The 18367-nt window shown below is 43.3% G+C and overlaps 1 protein-coding gene across 8 annotated transcripts in view; it reads right to left on the reverse strand.

Annotated features, from left to right (window-relative positions):
* The window catches only part of DOCK3 (dedicator of cytokinesis 3), a 201292-nt gene that overhangs the window by 139928 nt on the left and 42997 nt on the right, over positions 1-18367 (reverse strand). For all 8 annotated transcript variants that reach the window (XM_087709232.1, XM_087709235.1, XM_087709231.1 and 5 more), the window contains exons 9-12: positions 18072-18226; positions 11283-11364; positions 9010-9070; positions 5628-5775 (exon numbers count right to left, since the gene is read on the reverse strand). In XM_087709232.1, coding sequence (XP_087565358.1) covers positions 5628-5775; positions 9010-9070; positions 11283-11364; positions 18072-18226 — 446 coding nt within the window. The remainder of the gene's footprint in view (positions 1-5627; positions 5776-9009; positions 9071-11282; positions 11365-18071; positions 18227-18367) is intronic.

Raw genomic sequence — 18367 nt, forward strand, 5'->3', positions numbered from 1 at the left:
GACCCCGTGCCTCCGCAGGGAGTCCATTGTTACTTGAAGATCCCACAGAGCCTGTTCCCGGGACGGTGACAAGACCAAGATGTCGTCTAAATAACAATTCACTCTCACCGGAACTGAGCAAAGAGAGGCCGCCACCACCGCAAGGAGCTTGGTAAAGGTGCGGGGGGCCGACAAAAGGCCGAAAGGCAAGGCCTGGTATTGAAAGTGACGGCCCGCAAACTGGAAGCGTAGAAAGCGTCGATGTGCCGGGTGGATGGACACATGGAGGTACGCCTCCTTGATGTTGAATGATGTCATCATGTCGCCTTGGCGGATGGATGCCAGAATGCTTTTTAAAGACTGCATTTTGAATCTCTGATACTTGATGTACCAATTGAGTCTTTTCAGATCTAGAATGGCCCGCCATCCTCCTGAGTTTTTGGGCACCAAGAACAGAATGAAGTAAAACCCTTGACCTTCCTGCCCTTTGGGAACCTGCTCTATGGCATTGATGGAAATGAGATGATGCATTTCGGCATCCATGAGGCGCCGCTTGACTGAGCACCTGGGCACGGGGCACCTGATGAACTGTCTTGGGGGAATGGAGAGAAATTCCAGGGTGAGGCCCAGCTTCACCACCTGAAGGGCCCAGGCGTTGGACGTGGTGTCCGCCCACTGATGAGCGAAGGCCAGAAGACGCCCGCCCACTGGTTGCCCCCTTTGGGAGTCATCGGTACCTCTGAAAGGACCAGTTCCCCGAGCCACGAAAGGATCTCCTGTTGTGGGATTGTGTCTGGTGCTGTTGGCGCCCCCTATCTCTGCCCCCCCCACGGTTCTGGCCATGGTCCTGCGACTGGTGAAAGCCCCTGTTGTAATGGGGAACGAAGGGGGCTGCTGCGTACCCAGAGTAGCCTCCCCGAAAGGACTGGCGTCTGTTGTATGGCTGCTGCCCTCTGGTATTGCGCCCCTCCCGAGGAGGGGAGAACCTTGCGCTTGTCCCTGGTCTCTATGAGAATGGGGTCGAGAACTGATCCAAATAAGGCCCTGCCCTTGAAGGGCGTGGATGCCAGGCGCCATTTAGATTTAAGGTCGGCCTGCCAATGGCGGAGCCACAAGAGGCGACGAGAGGCCACATTGGACACTACAGCACAAGAAGCAAACTTGGCAGCACTGAGCGTGGCATCCGCTGAAAATTCTAAAGCAGCCATAATCTTAGTAACGTCCTGGTGAAGGCGCACCTCGTCAGGGGCCAGCCTCTCCTGCAACTGCTTAAGCCAGAGCACAGAGGTCCTATTAAAGAACGATGCCGCAGTAGCAGCACGTAAGGCCCAGGCCGCGGCCTGGTGGGTTTTATGAATAACCGTCTCGGCCTTACGGTCCTCAACCTTAAGACCCTCAGAGATCTCAGACGGAATCAGGGCAGGGGAAGTTAGGGCTGCTACTGGCTGATCCACAGTTGGAAATTGCAAAATGGTCTCCAAGTCAGGGGTAGAAGTGTACAGCTTCCTGTCCCTGTTGCTAGGTGGGGTAACTGCAGTTGGCTGGTCCCATTGTTTTTGAATGAGATCTATGAAAAGCTTTGGGGAAGGAATCACCTCCTGCAATGAAACTGGTTCAGCAAAGAGGCGTTCAGTGGTGTCCAGGCCTACAGCAGAACTGTCTTTGGGAGCTACCTCTCCCATATGGGTAGTGGCCTTAGCTTTAAACAATAAGGACTTGAACAGCGTAGGCCTAAACAGACTAGAGGAATTGGGCTGATCAAAGACCAGGCCCTCATCATCAGAGAATTCCCTATCAATGAACTCCCCTTCCTCCACCAAGGCCGAATCCTCACTATAAGTAGAGGGCAGGGGGGAAGATGGCCCTGCTTGCAGATCAGGAAGATCCACTTGTGGGGCTGGGAGAGATGGCCCACCCTGGGTGCTAGCCACCACCGGATCTGATTTCTACGAAGTAGCTCAGCATCCACTCCCCTGGATATAGCTGCAGATATCATTTGATAAAGGTCTGGGGATAGGCCCTGGTTGTAGCCTTCCATAGGTCGTAGGCCTGCAGCAGTGGGAGTAAATGTTGCAGAAGGCCCAGCACGTGGCATAGAGTAGATCGGAATAGCCTGGGCCTCGGGCATTACTGTGGGGAGTTGGATCCCAAACCCCCCTGCCCCAGATTCAGAGATAGCAGGCAATGAACGATCAGGGGACCAGGTCTGGAGGCCTGCAGGCTGTGGAGCTGGTGAAATGCGCTGAGGTAATAGCGTGGGGGGGAAAACTCTACCCTCCCCAGAGGCTTTAGATGGTGCTTTAGATTTATCCTTCTTTTTGTGGCCCTTATCCGGAGCCCCGGAGGCCTCCCTGGGCCTCTGACTGGTGGCCCTAGAGGTGGCTCTGCCAGGCCTTGAACTAACCCCCGCTTAGGCAGCACTCTGATTATCAGAAGAGGATTCAACTGTCCCTCCCAAAGAAGAATGATCAGCCATTGCAATGAATTGAGATTCGAAAAGACTCAAAAAGGCACAAAGCACAGAGTTCACTGTAAGGCAAAGAGACCGTGTGGTCAGCAAAGACAGCAGGAAAACAACTCCTCCCAAAGGCACACAAAGCCGAAGTGGGGGAAGTGGGAGGGCCGATGAATCAGCAAGTGCGAGAGGAGGCAATGCCCGATCCCAGCAGCGCCTGTGCAAGAAAACGGCCCCAGCATGGCGCCCGAAAAACGAGCACCAAATTTGAATTGTAAGCCACAAAGCACAGCCTCCTGAGCTTCTCAGAGAGGAAATAATGCCGGAATCGTTGGCACGCTTCCCCAATGCGATCGGCAGTCCGCAAAAGGCAAAACCTCACCGCGAACGGCGGGTAACTCCCAGCGGCAAGAGAGAAAAAGCCGCGCCGCGAACGGCGGGCAATTCAAAGGCTCCAAGGCTCTTAAAGCGGCGGGGACTCTTAAATCCAATCGTTAGCGCCGGCCAAAGCTCTGCGCTGCGAAAAGAAAACCCCCCATATCGGCAGAATACAAAGCACTCACCGCCCAGCTGCCTGCAAAGGCTCCAATTGCCTGCGGGTAAACTAAGACCCAAACGGCTCCAAATGCCAGATTAATACCTGAGCGACAAAAGCGAGCACAGACGGAACTGGCAGGCAGCAAACTGCCGCCTCCCCATCGCAAATCTTTAATCCACCAACTAGATCAATCGTGCTTGCAGGGAAATCCAGAATGAAGGTATAAATTTGTCTCAGAAGTCTGGAGAAGAATTGGTATACGTCTCTTCTGGCTGGACTGCGTTAAAAAACTGACCCATCCTATCAGAGGAGGCGTGGTCACCAATTTACATAACTCAGTCTCTAGGCTAATGGACAAAGTTAACCCATGCTTGGATTCCCCAAGCAGCACACAGGAGAAGGAAGTGATCAGAATCCTACATCACGGGGCTGAAAGTTGCCTTTTCCAAAGATGGAAAAGAAAAATAACTAAAATGTGTCAAGGAAGCCCTCAGAACTTGTGACTATCCCAACTGGGCAGTGGTGAGTTGCCATTTTTTTTGCTACCGGTTTGCACGTGCTTGAACACTTCTACAAATGCGCAGAAGTGTCCGGGCGGATGGGCAGAGCCTCCTGCTGCCGCTACTACCAGTTCTCCCAATACAGGCCGAAGCAGGAGCAACCACCTCTGCAACTGGGCCTTCATTAAATCCAAAAAAAGACCCAGCAGGAGCTTCTCCATAACAGAAAAAGAAGAGCAACAAACTAAGCAACGTTGTCTTTCCGTATGTTGCAGGAACATTAGAAAAGCTCAGGAGGATTTTCAACCAACACTATATACACCCTCACTTTAAACCCAAAATACATTATGGCAGAAGCTTATCCACCCTAAGGATAAAACTGAACAACATGATGTGTGCAATACAATATAATGAAACATGTAGATTTGTACATTAGAGAAACAAAACAACTACTTCACAAACGCATGGCACAACATAGGAGAACAAACCCATCAGGACAAGATTGAGAAGTTCATCTGCATTTAAAAGACACAGGGCACTCGTTTGAAGACAGCAAAGTCCACATTCTGGACAGAGAGGACCACTGGTTAGAAAGAGGCCATCTACATTAAGATAGAACAGCTCTCTCTCAACAGAGAGGGAGGGATACAACATTCCCTGTCTCCTGTTTACAATACAGAAGGCTCCACACCCATTTGCATTATTCAGGGGACCCTGAGGGCACAGATAAACCTCCTCAACAACTTTCAAAACAAGTGTTCAACAACCAGATGATTGCAAGGAATATAAATCCTTGCATTCTCCACATCAGAACTGAAGAAGCTTCTTAGATGAGAAGCATCTTAAATGACAAGCAAAAACAAAGAAAGTCTAATTGACTTTTGAAAAAGCACCTTTGGGAATAGGCTGGTTAGAGATCCCATGATTAATTTTGACTCATGTCTCTCATTATTATGAAAATTATATCCAATAATGGAGAATATTTGTAGCTCAGAATTGAAATAAGGAGACCTTGGTGCTTTCTAAACTTGGTTGTTTTCTTGCAGATATCTCATTACCCCAACTAGGTAGCATCACTATTAGTCAACAATTGAATAAGAGATAACATACAATTATTTTATTTTATTATTTTTTCAATTAAGAATGCCCCCCCCCCAATCTTATAAGGACTAGCGGAGTCCTTATAAGATTGGGGGGGGGGCATACTATTTTTCATGTTTTGTGCTCTTGAGGATATTTAATGTATATAAAGTTTTAGCATTCCTAGTCTTATATACATACACGCATATTGTACATATATTATATGCTGAATTTTGGCAGTTTAGTCTGGAAATGTCCTTAAAGGATTCAAGAAAAATATAGCTGTTTAAATGTAGTGGAGATACAAGGAGCCTATTTTAATTATTAATTACATTAAACAATAGATAAAGGCCACTTTGAACATTGTCCATCTGTCACTTAAATTCAGTGAGATTATTTGTAGGGATTTATAGGAGCTTCTAAAAATGTACTTGGAGCTTGAATATGACTTAGAAGCAATGTATCTGTATCTGCCATCATAAAATATCTCTCAATTTGCCTGCAAATTATTTGCTGTTTCAAGCTGCTCTTTTTGGAGGGCAGGGGGGGGGGGGGAGTGAATCATTGCCTTGATAAATAATTGTATATTTTATCTAGGATTGTACAATATCAGAAAAAATGGGATTTAGTTAAGGAGGCACCAGAGGCCCATGCCCACTCCAAAGCATCTTGCTGCACTGACTACCTAAATCAAACATAAATTTTCCTGTAGTAATGTGGCTACCAAATAATTTCAGTAAAAGTTATAGCCTCTTTAAGGAGATGCTAATAGGTGTAGAATATACACCTCTTTAAAGCAACTTCCAACTTTAGATCTGAAGTGTTACAATCAGATATGTTAGTCACATACATATTGGCTTGTCATAGATAATACATATTAATTATTGGATCAATATTTTTAAAAAAATACATCCTAAACTGTGATAACAGTACCTATTTTACATACCAGAAAAATAGTAGACTTGACATTAACATATTATGGCATTTCTGTTCATTTACTTATTAAGCCAATTTATACAGCTACTCATCACACTAACTAATTGTGTCACTAAATGCTTCAACTAAATAAACTTACGTGTAAACTTTGAGAACAAAATCCTTTTCTTCTTTGAGTTCAGAGATTGATGGCATTACATCCAAGACACTCAATACAGCACAGCCATATGGGCGACGGTAATAGAGGTGAGCTGGACCCTTTCTTGAGTCATTTAGCAACATACGCCCTAAAACAAACAGAAGAAAAGCTCTTCTGAATCAGGCTAAGACCCTCACATTCCAGTATTTTGTTTCTTACAGCTAGATGTAGCTAGGTGTCTTCTTCCAGAATGTTCCCTGTAAGTTGTTTGAGAGGCATGCTGCCCACAACCCTTGAGGCCAATAGCCATCCCATGAATTTATCCAGTCCATTTTAAAATAATATCAGTGGACATCAATTTATCTTTTGTCTTAAATTTCATAGGTTAATTGTTAAATATTTTTAATTTTTTCTCAGTCTGTTTCCAATCAATTTTACTGGATTAATCTGAGTCCTAGCATTTCAAGAGAAGGGGAATAGTTAGTGTCATAAACATTTTGTCAGGTCATACATAATTCAATCATATCTTCCTCAGGTGCCTTTCTTTCTATGTTAAGAAGTGCTAAAAGTTCTAGCCAAAATATATTAGTGGAAGCAGATTAAAATTTGATAGTTTTATTTTTAATCTCTTTCCTGACAATCCTGAATATGACATTTTCTTTTTTCACAGTTGCTGCACATTGAATTGAGACTTTATTGATATTTGATTGATTTATTGATAATATTCCTTATTCGTTTGGGTAAGACAGCCCAAAGTACATAAATCTGTATGTGAAATGGGATGACTCAATGTGCATCTCTTTACACTTGCTTCAATTGAACTGTATTTGTCATTTCATTTACCATTTTGCTATACTTAAAAAAAAAAACCTTTCCAGAACTGTATCATAAAATTTAGATTTAATTACCCTAAATAGTTTGATATCATCTACTGCTTACCCTGTCAACTTGTTGCTTATTTCAAGACAATTTGTCCATAAACCATAAAATCACTGATCTCAGAACAGATCTTTAAGGAACTACACTTTCATTTTCTAAGAAAATTGACCATTTTCAGCAGCTTGAATCCTATGGCAGCTTTCTACTCAAAAATATGTTTTCTGTAAATCTAATTGAAAATATTGAGTAGTTAGGAGAGTGAATGCAAAAGCAGGCAGAAAGAAGATGACTGCTTATGTGGCTTCAGCCAGGCATTCATAATATAAAAAAATTGATATAATTGCATCATGTTAATTCATAAATGGTACAGTAATTAGTGCATTCATTTTTTTGTGAAATTCAAATAACTTTAATGTAGAATTTGCATAAATTAAAACAAGGACGAGTTTTGTGCTACTGCTTATTTTCTATCACTAGAAAATTGCCTTATGATCAGAAGTTATGGGATTTTTTAAAAAAAAATTACTGACAGGTTCTGCAACCTAAAGAACCGTTCATTAGGCAAGAAAGAAGTGATAGTAGGGATATGGAGATTGCAGAGAAATTGAATAAATTCTTGCAACTTTCTTTCTTGTTGAAGGTAAAAGATAGATCCTTGAGTCTGTATTGAGTTTTTCAGGGAGGAAATCAATTTGATAAAATAATCTGGAATATTTTAAAAAAGTAAAATATAAAGAATTCTTGGGTCTTGAGTATCAGATGTAAAATTGCTGATTTCCCGGCAAGACTTAACTTATTCCTAAAATTAAGTTCAGTGCTAGAGAGCTGCAAAGTCCGCCGCCCTGAGTCCTTGGGAGAAGGGCAGCATATAAATCTAATAAACCTAAACCTAAACCAAAGTAGCCAATGAGATACTAGTTTTAAAAAGGATTCCAGGGGAGATATTGAAAATTATAGGTTTGCTAAGAAAGTAGAAATACTATTCAAAGACAAAATTACTAAGTAAACAATGAAAAAAGTTCACTGAAAAGTAAATAAGCATGAATTCTCCAAAGATAAATTCTTCCATAGCAATCTTCTATAATTTTTTTAAGTGGACAAAAATGATTCTGTCAACTGTGTGTATTTTTATTTTCAAAAAGTCTTTAGAGAATTCTTCATCAATCATTTTTCAAGTAATTTCAGTGACCATGAAATGACTATGAAGATACATTCTTTATCAATTACTAACTGGCTAAAAAACAAAAGGTGCAAGGTGTAGGGAAAAAATATAATGCAATGCACAAAGATAATTCTCATATGTGTTTTACTCTAGAGCAGGTCCCACTGTAAAGGAATTTGAGGTATACATGAGCTGCACCCAAGCTGACCTTACATTTGTAATCTTTTAAAATAATCCTGTCTCTTTTTGTTATATTTGGGACAAAGTAATAACCAAGCAAAAATCAAGAAAAGTAAGCCCAACATCTTTGACAGGGATAAGCGGAAAAGACATAGCCATTAATCTGGTGCTGCTAAACAAATTAAAAATTTGTATTGGATTTCAAGCTCTCTTTGTTCACAAACTTTGTCAACTGCAATGGTCCCTTTCAATTTTTTGGCTATCCTTTAGAAAATAAAGACAGCTTATTAGAAAACGTTTTTCAGATTCTGTGGGCAGGCAGAAAGCCAGATAGTATGTGCATATGGATGAAATACCTCAACTAATTCTGGGGGAAAGGCAGCCACCCAACTTTTATTCAAACTCCTTGCAGAGAGAAGGGAGACCAATATAATCCAGTAGGGGTTTTGTGTGTGTGTGTGTGATCTTGTGATCCCCATCCAATTCTTGTGGATCCCTGGGTTTTACAGAAATACAGTTAGAAAAACTAATGGCCTAACAATTTCCATAAAAGTTTTTTTTAATCAGAGCAAAAATACTAAATACTGAAATTAAAATGAGACATTTGTTCCATTAGATACTGAAGGTCAGTCTTTGGTTAAATATTTGTTCACAAATGTTTTTGGCAATATGGTGTTTTTTCCAGCCTTCAGCTCAAACCTGAAAATCAGTAGGGCTGGTTGGTAATTACACTGAAGGTTCAGCTGCTTTAAAGAAGGGCTGAACCTGAGCTCCACACTTTCCAAAGCACCCTTTTCCAACTCTTTTTCAAGTCAGGGCAATCTTAAATATAGCAAAGACTGAAAGAAATCAAGATAAGCCAAATATAATTCAGATAGGTGCTGCCAGAACTATGTTATTATCCTTTCTAATAGATTGATTTATAAGCATAAAAATAAAACACACACAGTATGTTGGAATAGATATATTACAATATCCTCCCATTCCATTAAAACATTTAGTGAGTATGCTTATAATTCAGAAGTCTTTCGTAATTATTAATAAAACATAAGTGATCTTCTGTTATTGTCTCCAGCAGAAACAACTTATACAACAGAGCATATCATATATTATTTATGTTGTTTAAAAAAATGCAAATGCTTTTAATAAGGCATACTGTACCTATTCGGATTACATGGGCAACTATGTACAAATCTTTCTTCATATCTTTGCTGCCAAGATCCTTATAAATAGGAAAGATGCAAAAGAAAAAATAAATTAGCAACATTTATAAGCTATATTTATATTTCAGAAAAGCAGTCTCTATGTTTCTTACAAAGTCTTACAAAAAGATATGAAAGATACCATCGGCCATGATATCCTTCTGCGGCGGTTGCGGGAGGTGGGAGTGGAAGGCACCGTTTTTCGGTGGTTCTCCTCCTACCTCTCGGGCAGGTCGCAGTCGGTGTTGGTTGGAGGGCAGAGATCAACCCCTAGGCCCCTTAAATATGGGGTGCCACAGGGTTCAGTCCTGTCCCCCTTCCTGTTTAACATCTGCATGAAGCCACTGGGTGAGATCATTCGACGGCATGGGATAAAATACCACCAATATGCGGACGATACACAGCTGTATCTGTCCGCCCCGTGCCAACTCAGTGAAGCGGTTGACCTGATGTGTCAGTGCCTGGAGGCTGTTAGGGTCTGGATGGGTGTGAACAAGCTTGCACTCAATCCCTACAAGACCGAGTGGCTTGTGTTTTTCCCTCCCAATAATTGGCCTTGTATTCCAACTCTCAGGCTGGGGGGTGAAATTATACGCCCCTCAGACAGGGTTCGCAATTTGGGAGTCCTCCTGGATCCACAGCTGACTTTAGAACACCATTTGTCGGCTGTGACCAGGGGACATTTGCCCAGGTTCGCCTGGTGCACCAATTGCGGCCCTACCTGAATCGGGAGGCTCTCAGGACAGTCACTCACGCCCTTGTGACCTCAAGACTGGACTACTGTAATGCACTCTACATGGGGCAGCCCTTGAAGAGCATTCGGAGACTTCAGCTTGTCCAGAATGCAGCCACGCGAGCGATTGTGGGTGCACCCCGCTACACCCACGTTACACCTATCCTCCGCGAGCTGCACTGGCTGCCTATTGGACTCTGGATGCGCTTCAAGGTGCTAGTCGTTACTTTTAAAGCCCTACATGGTATCGGACCTGGGTACTTGAGAGACCGCCTCCTGCCAATTACCTCCCTTCGACCTATTAGATCCCACAGATTAGGCCTCCTCCGGATTCCATCAGCTAGCCAGTGTCGAATGTCGACCACCCGGAGGTGGGCCTTCTCTGTGGCTGCTCCGGCCCTCTGGAACGATCTCCCCATGGAGATTTGGACCCTCACCACCCTCCAGGCTTTCCGCAAAGCCGTTAAGACCTGGCTGTTCCTGCAGGCCTGGGGCTGATGAGTTCCCAGCCCCACTCAAATTTGTTGTGACTGTTGATGAGTTTTTTAATCTGTTTTTTGTATTTTGTTGTTGTCTTGTTTGTTCTCTTTGTATTCTCCCTTTCCCTATTGGTTTGTTAGCCACCCTGAGACCCTTTGGGAATAGGGCGGCATACAAGTTTAATAAAATCAAATCGAAAAAATCAAAATCGACTAGGGAAAAATGAAAACAAAAGTACAAAATTTCCAAATGGTATCTCATTGTTCTAATTAATGTTAAACAATTTCTGAAAATTAAAGCTTTTCAATGATTTCTTTTTCAAAGTAACATGAAAGTGTACACCTAATCATACGAATTAGAATTAAACAATTCAGTCTTAGTTTTCTAAATATAAAATGCATTTCTTCTTCTAAAAATAATAAAGAACATTATCATTAGTTTTAATATTTTATTAAAGACATCTATTTTTTTCCCAGAACATCTAAAAGTATAGCCCCTATACTCATCTGCTTTCAACCTACATATTTTCATATACTTTGAACATATTGCTTATTTATTATTTATCAAATTTATATGCTACCCATCTTACTTTACAAAGCCAACATTGCAAAGCAATGCTATTATTTGGACATATAATTAGAAGACAGTGTAAAAGCTAAATCATAAAACTCATAATCACAAATATTTTAGAAAGGAAGTCTGTACTTCCAGGGAAGAAATGGCAAACGGAAGATTGTGCTGCTTAAATTGGAGCCAATGACTAAGACAGAATGAAGACTCTAATGAGGTCTCCAGACAAGAAGACCTGAGATTGTTTATGAGTATTCCACACAGTTGCTCTGTACTATACCACAAAACATCAGCTGGCATCTTAAAGGATGCTGGCTCATATTTCATTTAAGTATTTAAAATAATAATGTTGTACAAAATTTGTGGTATTATAAATTTAGAAATGTTAATCACTCACAAATGACCAAATTGTGTCAGAAACAGAGTACAGAATATAAAGCACTACTTACTGTAAAAAGTGTACACATCCGATCAATCTTCTCTGGATTTTTGGGCCCCCCATTCTTGTTCAACCTTACCAGAAATCTTTCACTGAAAGGCAACAAAGATTTGTCTATAATTAATATTTTATTTAATCCTATTCTAGTCAGAATTAAATTTTATTTAATAATTTATTAAACAAATTAATTTATTTAATAAATTAATAATTTATTGAGAGACCATATATATCACCTCATTTTGAAATCCTATTAGTTAGCAAGACTTTCAGAATAACACTTTTATATACCTTCTGAACTTGCATTAATTAATGCCTTTTTGCATCTAATAAAATTCTGTGAATAATTTGAAAAATACTGGACATGGATTATTTTCATCATATAAGTATTTTCATATTGGTGGAAGAGAAAAGAATTTCTTAAGGGGATGCAGTAATTTATACAAGACAGAAGGCTCAACTCTTGTTAATGATAAGTTACCCAAGTCCTGTGAGATAGAGAATGTAACATGACACGGTTGTTCTCTGTCACCATTGCTGTTTATAAATTTTACTGATCAGATTGGTGTTCTGCTAGTAGGAGGAGATATCTCTGTTCTCTGCCACCATTGCTGTTTATAAATTTTACTGATCATATTGGTGTTCTGCTAGTAGGAGGAGATATCATCCAGACATGGGTTTGAATCTGTCAGGATCCAATCGGACTGGGTCTACAAGCTTTAAAGACATGCCCATGAGCTCCTCCTCCCACCTTAGACTCAGTTAATTCTTGGATTAGCTGTCTGTGTATCTTTTCTTGCTAAATAATTCGACTTTAAACTAAACTTGTGCTAAAAGTTTCCAAATTTCTTCTAATTAGCTCCTTTTCCAAATTTAATTAAATTGGTTGTGAATTTTCGAGTTGGAGGCCCTTGCCCCTCTCTCTCTAGCGCAAAACCATTGCAGAGACTAATAGCGGCTAGCCTACGAGGTTTTACCTCAGGCTCTTATCATCTTGCCGATCGCTGCAACCACACCATCCGAAGAGCCTCAGCTTGTTGCGACTGAAGAATCACCAGAATCGCTGCAGCCGCGCGCCTAAAAGCCGCTAGAGTCCAGGGCGTTTCCGCACGCCACCACTCTTCCTTGCTGCCTCAGGACAGCATTCCGCCGTTTGAACCGCCGAAGGTGCCTTCTGATTTGGGCGATTGTTCTCCCTGCTCAGCAGACATTCTCTTTGCACCAGGGCCATTGTTAGGCGGCAATTCAGCCTAGCGAGTAAACACCTTGTTGGTTCACTTCCTCAGCCTCTCCTCAGGCCTGGTCTACTCCAGCAGCCATTTCCTTTAGGCGGGAAACCTACGGTGGCCATTTTGTATACTACCAACCATGAGTAATGTCAACCAACGAGGGCTCTCCCCTTCAGAGGGATATCCCATCTCCTCCTGCCATTGTTTCCCCTTCTCTGCCCTCTGAAACAAGGAGCAAAAAGAGAACCTCTGCTTCTCAGCTACAATCAACCAAGCCTGCCAAGGCCTCTAAGACTGTTCCATCTCAGGAGGCCTCAACATTGCTGTCCCTGGCACAGACCATGACAAGACCTCAGATTCTGTCCCACGAAAGGCTACATCTAAGGCCAAGTATTGCAGTGTTTCTATCTCTGCCCCATTAGTTTCTCTTCAAGTAATGGTGAATCCTCCTGAAGATCTCTCTACTGACACTGATGGGGATAAGTCCACTCCTGCTTCCCCCTTGAATCCTGAGGATGGGATTGGATTTCAAGAGGAATATGATTCCAAAGGGGATGGCAGTGTCACCCCAGACATAGATGTGAGTTCTCCTTCCCCCAGAGCAATTACTGTCAATCCTAATGATATGGCTGACATCATAGCAGCGGCTATAGAACAGGGGATTGCAGCAGGCCTTCAACACCATGGCCCAGCTACAACTACCTCTCAGTGTTCATCTTCCAATAAGTCAAACAAGGGCCACTCCTCCCATTCTCAGGCGTCCTCCCCTGGAAGTGCTTCTCAGCCTTCTGCTGCAGAAACTGAAGAACAGGTAACCCGTAATTCCAATCTTTCAGATGATGAGGACTTGACACCTGCCCCTTCGGCCTTAGTGGGTCTATTCAAAACTGTCTTGTTCCGCTCTCTCTTATTCAAGGCCAAAAAGGTCTCTGGTATCCCAGCCTCAAAACCATCCTCAACTGTAGATGTTTACAAGTGTTTTCGCGTCCACCTGTCGAAAAGGATGTGGTTCCTTCCCCAAAGCTGTTCTTGGAAGTAATTCAAAATCAGTGTGCATCCCCTGGGGCGGGACCTCTCCCTTCTACACTGGACAAACAATTGTACATTGTCAGTCCAGAGCTCTCTAAGCTCTTGGAAGTCCCTTCCATCGACCTCCCTGTGGTTTCTCTTTCGTCGCCTAATATAGCCCCTAATGCCTCAGAGGACGCTCTTCGTCCTGAGGACAAACGTTTTGAACAATCATTAATTAAGGTTCATCAGTCATCTGCAGGGGCTGTTCGGGCTGCCTCTTCTGCCTCTTTTTTTAACAGGGCGGCTCTCCGTTGGCTGAAGCAGCTGCAGGACAGAATTCCTTCTGCTGATTCCCGTTCTCATCAGGACATCAACAAGCTCAAAGCGGCTATGGAATACGCTGCAGATGCATCTCTGGATGTGGTTTGTTTCTCCTCCAAGTCGATGGCATCATCAGTCAACATAAGACGTCTCATGGTTGAAGCAACGGCAAGCAGAGACCAGAGTAAAGTGGTGTTTGGCCTCTTCTCCTTTTTCTCCTGGTCTGCTCTTTGGCCCTCCTTTGGAACCTCTCTTAGTAGAGTCCAAGGACAAGCGAAAGGTGCTTCCTTCTGCCAGCCACAAAACAGATTCTAAACCCTCTTCTTTTTTCTGTAGGTCGTCCTTTCAAGGGACGGACGGGGGATTTGCCACTCCCATCCTCAGCGCCAGGCTCCCTCATCTCAGGACAGATCCAACAGAAACTCCCAGCAGTTCTCCTACAGGACTCCCTTCAAGGGCGGCTCAAACCATTCCATCCGAAAACAGAAGTAATTCCATCGGGGACCTTCCAATTGGGGGCCAACTTTCAGCCTTCGTCAATAGTTGGGACGACATCACCACCGATACCTGGATCAGACGTACCATTCGATTCAGCCTAGCTCTGGAGTTTCTTTTCAGTCCCCCGCAGACTTTCGTACTATGTCCGGTTTCTAGAGATATTACCAAAAGAAATCTGGTCGAACTTGCAATTAGGCATCTCCTCCAAATTCAGGCCATCGAGGAGGTGTGCCCTGACCAATGTGGACAGGGGTTTTATTCCTGTCTCTTTATAATGCCTAAGTCTTCGGGGGGTTGGTGAGCAATTCTCGACCTCACATTACTAAACAAATTTATAGTTTACAGGAGGTTTAAAATCCATTCTCTGCAATCCATCTTGGAGAGCATTCAGCCTAATGGCCTCCTCTCCTCGGTGGACCTAACAGAGGCATTCCTCCATATTCCTATACTTCCAGATCACAGGAAATTCCTCCATTTCTTCTATGCAGGGAATCATTTTCAATACCAGGTTCTTCCATTTGGCTTGTCCTCTGCCCCGAGGATCTTCACTAAAATCCTTGCTATGCTGTCTGCCCATCTTAGAACTATGCCAGTCAGAATTCTCTGTTACCTTGATGATATTTTGTTACTGTCCAGGTCCTTGCACCAAGCAAACAGAGACGTCCACATCACTCTTTGGACTCTAGAATAACACAGCTTCCTGGTCAACTTGAAAAAAAGCCATCTGCAGCCCATGACTCGTCTCACGCACCTAGGGGCAGTGATAGACACCTCCCTGGAACAGGTCTTCTTATCGCCAGAACGGCAGGTGAGCATTCACGATCTAGTCTCATCCACCAGAGGCCATCCAAAGATTCCTTTCATCTACCTGTCACAACTTCTGGGGAAAATGGTATCCACCTTCAACATCGTTCCATGGGCCACAATCGCCAGCTCCAGTGGTTTCTGCTACCATATCAGAAGGCCGACTGCAGTTGCTCGACGCACAAGGTTTGTCTCACCTCAGAGGTAAGCCGGTCCCTTCGCTGGTGGCTCTCCCCTGCCTTGGAACAGAGCTCTGTTTCGCGACCACTCACGCATCACTCTAATTACGGATGCGAGTCTGCAAGGCTGGGGAACTCACATTCTGTTGCACACAGCCCAGGACCTTTGGTCACGCTCCGACCAGAAAAACAGTATCAACTGGTTGGAGCTAAAAGCTGTTTTTCTGGCTCTTCTTCAATTCAAACACCTGGTGACCAATGCGCACGTGCTTGTCCTTACGGACAATACCGCCGCCAAAGTGCACATAAACCGGGTGGACGAGATCCCAACGTCTAATGACCTTGTCTTTCCAACTGGGGTCCTGGGCAGAGACCTATCTATTATCTATCCAGGCCTAGCACATCTCGGGGGTCCAGAACACTTAGGCAGACGATCTCAGCCGCATGCACATCGACCCAGCAGAGTGGAGCCTGCATCAGCAAACCTTTCAACAACTGACGGTCAGGTACGGCCTTCTGGTTCTCAACCTCTATGCTTCCCAGGACAACAATAAACTGCCAAGGTATTTTTTGCACTATGCGACTCCAGGGGCAGAGGGTGTCGATGCTCTGAGGTGTAAGTGGCCTCCAGGCCTTCTGTATGTGTTTCCCCTGGCCCCTCTAATACAGCGGGTAATACAGAAAATGCTGATGGAGGCAGAACTGATCCTGATCGCTCCTCACTGGCCCCGCAGATCTTGGTTTGCCGATCTGCTGAACCTTTCAGTAGCTCCTCCATGGCAACTTCCCCAGTTTTCCTCTCTGCTCCTTCAGGGGTTGTTCCAACATCCCGACCTTCCTTGGTTACGACTAACCGCCTGGAGATTGAGCGGGAGGCTCTAAGGACTGCCAATCTATCCACTGAAGTTACTCACACAATTCAAGCCTCCAGGCGCTCTTCTACTAACCACATTTATGATGCTACTTGGACAGAGTTCTCTTTCTGGTGCCATAGAAAAGACATTGTTCCTTTACAGGCCTCTATCCCTAACATTCTCCAGTTCCTGCAACAAGGACTAGATATAGGACTCTCGCCAAACACTCTCCATTGCCAGGTTGTGGCCCTGCCCTCCGTCTTGTCGCTCGGTTCCACTCAGTCCCTTTCCCATAACCCACTTATCCGTCACTTTTTGAGAGGTGCCACAAACATCAAACCACTGACAATACATACGTTCCCGACTTGGGATGTCTCCAAAGTCCTGGACTCTTTAACTCAGACTCCCTTTGAGCCTTTACATTCTGTATCCTTATATGACTTAACCTTAAAAGTGGTTTTTCTTGTAGCCATAACCATGGTGAGGCAAATTTCCGAGTTGGCGGCATTGTCAATCAGACAAGATTTATGCATCTTTCATCCAGATAAGGTCGTTCTTCGCCGTGATCCAGCTTTTGTACCTAAGGTAAATTCTGTATTCTACAGAGCCCAGGAACTAGTGATTCCCGACTTTTGTCCTCACCAATCTCATCGATTGGAACGTAAGTGGCATTATCTTGATATGCGACGTGCCCTATACGTTTATATTAAACAAACTACCAATTTCAGACGCTCTGAGGCTCTTTTTGTAAAGTTCCAGCCGGGAGGTAAGAAGGGCTCCAAGGCCTCTTCTTCTGACATTGGTCATTGTGTACGAGCTGTTATTTCTAGAGCCTACTCCGCACTTTCTCTGCCTGTTCCACCTCATATCACTGCGCACTCCACCTGCAGCGCAGCCACCTCAGCTGCCTGGTCATCTCAAGCTTCATTAGAGGAAATTTGCCAGGCAGCCATGTGGACTACTATCTCTCTGTTCATCCGCCATCGACAGATATGCCTCAGCTGATGCTTTGTTCAGCCGGCGCATGTTGCAGAGAATGGTTTCTACTTAAGATTATTAACTTCTATTCAGGACCCTCCCGATGGGACAGATTGGGCTTTGATATCTCCCATGCCTGGATGATGTCTTCACCTACTAGGAGAATGGGCGTTGGTTACTTACCTGATACACCCTTTCTCGGGACGGTGGAGACATCATCCAGCCCCACCCTTTATTTATGCCTTTGTCCTTTTTTTGTCTATTCCTGCCTTGAGGAGAGATAATATCTATTGTCTGAGATTGTTTACACAGCATTCTACAAGTTACACCTTCATCTAAGCTGGGAGGAAGAGCCTCGTGGGTGTGTCTTTAAAGCTTGTAGACCCAGTCCGATTGGATCCCGACAGAGTCAAACCCATGCCTGGATGATGTCTCCAACGTCCCGAGAAAGGACGTATCAGGTAAGTAACCAACACCCAATCTAGCTATAGTTTTAGGTCTGTTTTTTATTATATTTGAAACAGAAACTGTTTATTTTGTTTACTTTTCACTTTTCTACTTCAGTAAAAGTATTACTCATGACATCATATTTCATACTGAAATATTTCAAAATTATACTGGTATCACACATACTATATTAATAAATATATAAATATTACATAAATGGGGATTTTAAATGAAAGTATCAATACTGAACCGTGGTGGCACAGTGGTTAGAATGCAGTATTGCAGGTCAATCCTGATGGGCTCAAGTTGACTCAGCCTTTCATCCTTCTGAGGTTGATAAAATGAGGACCCAGATCGTTGGGGGCAATATGCTGACTCTGTCAGCCCTTTAGAAGGGGCTGTAAAGCACTATGAAACAGTATATAAGTCTAAGGGCTATTGCTAATGTATATATTCTGAAAAAGTAAACATCTTGATTTACCTGATCTGCTTCCCTTCTCGAACATCATATAAAAAAAAGAACACATCTGCATCCTCTCCAATTGTATTGTATGTGAAACTCTTTAAACTGAGAAAGAAATGGTGAGGTACTGGCAGGCGGCATGCTTCTCCATGGCGTGGCCTCATCGTATCCACCTAATTTGAAAAAAAATGAAATAAAACTACATTACAGTATTTATTATCAAAGTACATTACATAAAATTCAGTATTTGCTCTACATTAAATTTCACCACTTCATGTAAGATTCTGTAAACATGAGCAAACTGCTGAATAAAG

This window comes from Thamnophis sirtalis, unplaced genomic scaffold (assembly GCF_051295495.1).
Source record: "Thamnophis sirtalis isolate CommonGarterSnake01/CBP01778 unplaced genomic scaffold, rThaSir2_p1.2 scaffold_3, whole genome shotgun sequence".
NCBI classification, from domain to species: Eukaryota; Metazoa; Chordata; class Lepidosauria; order Squamata; family Natricidae; genus Thamnophis; species Thamnophis sirtalis.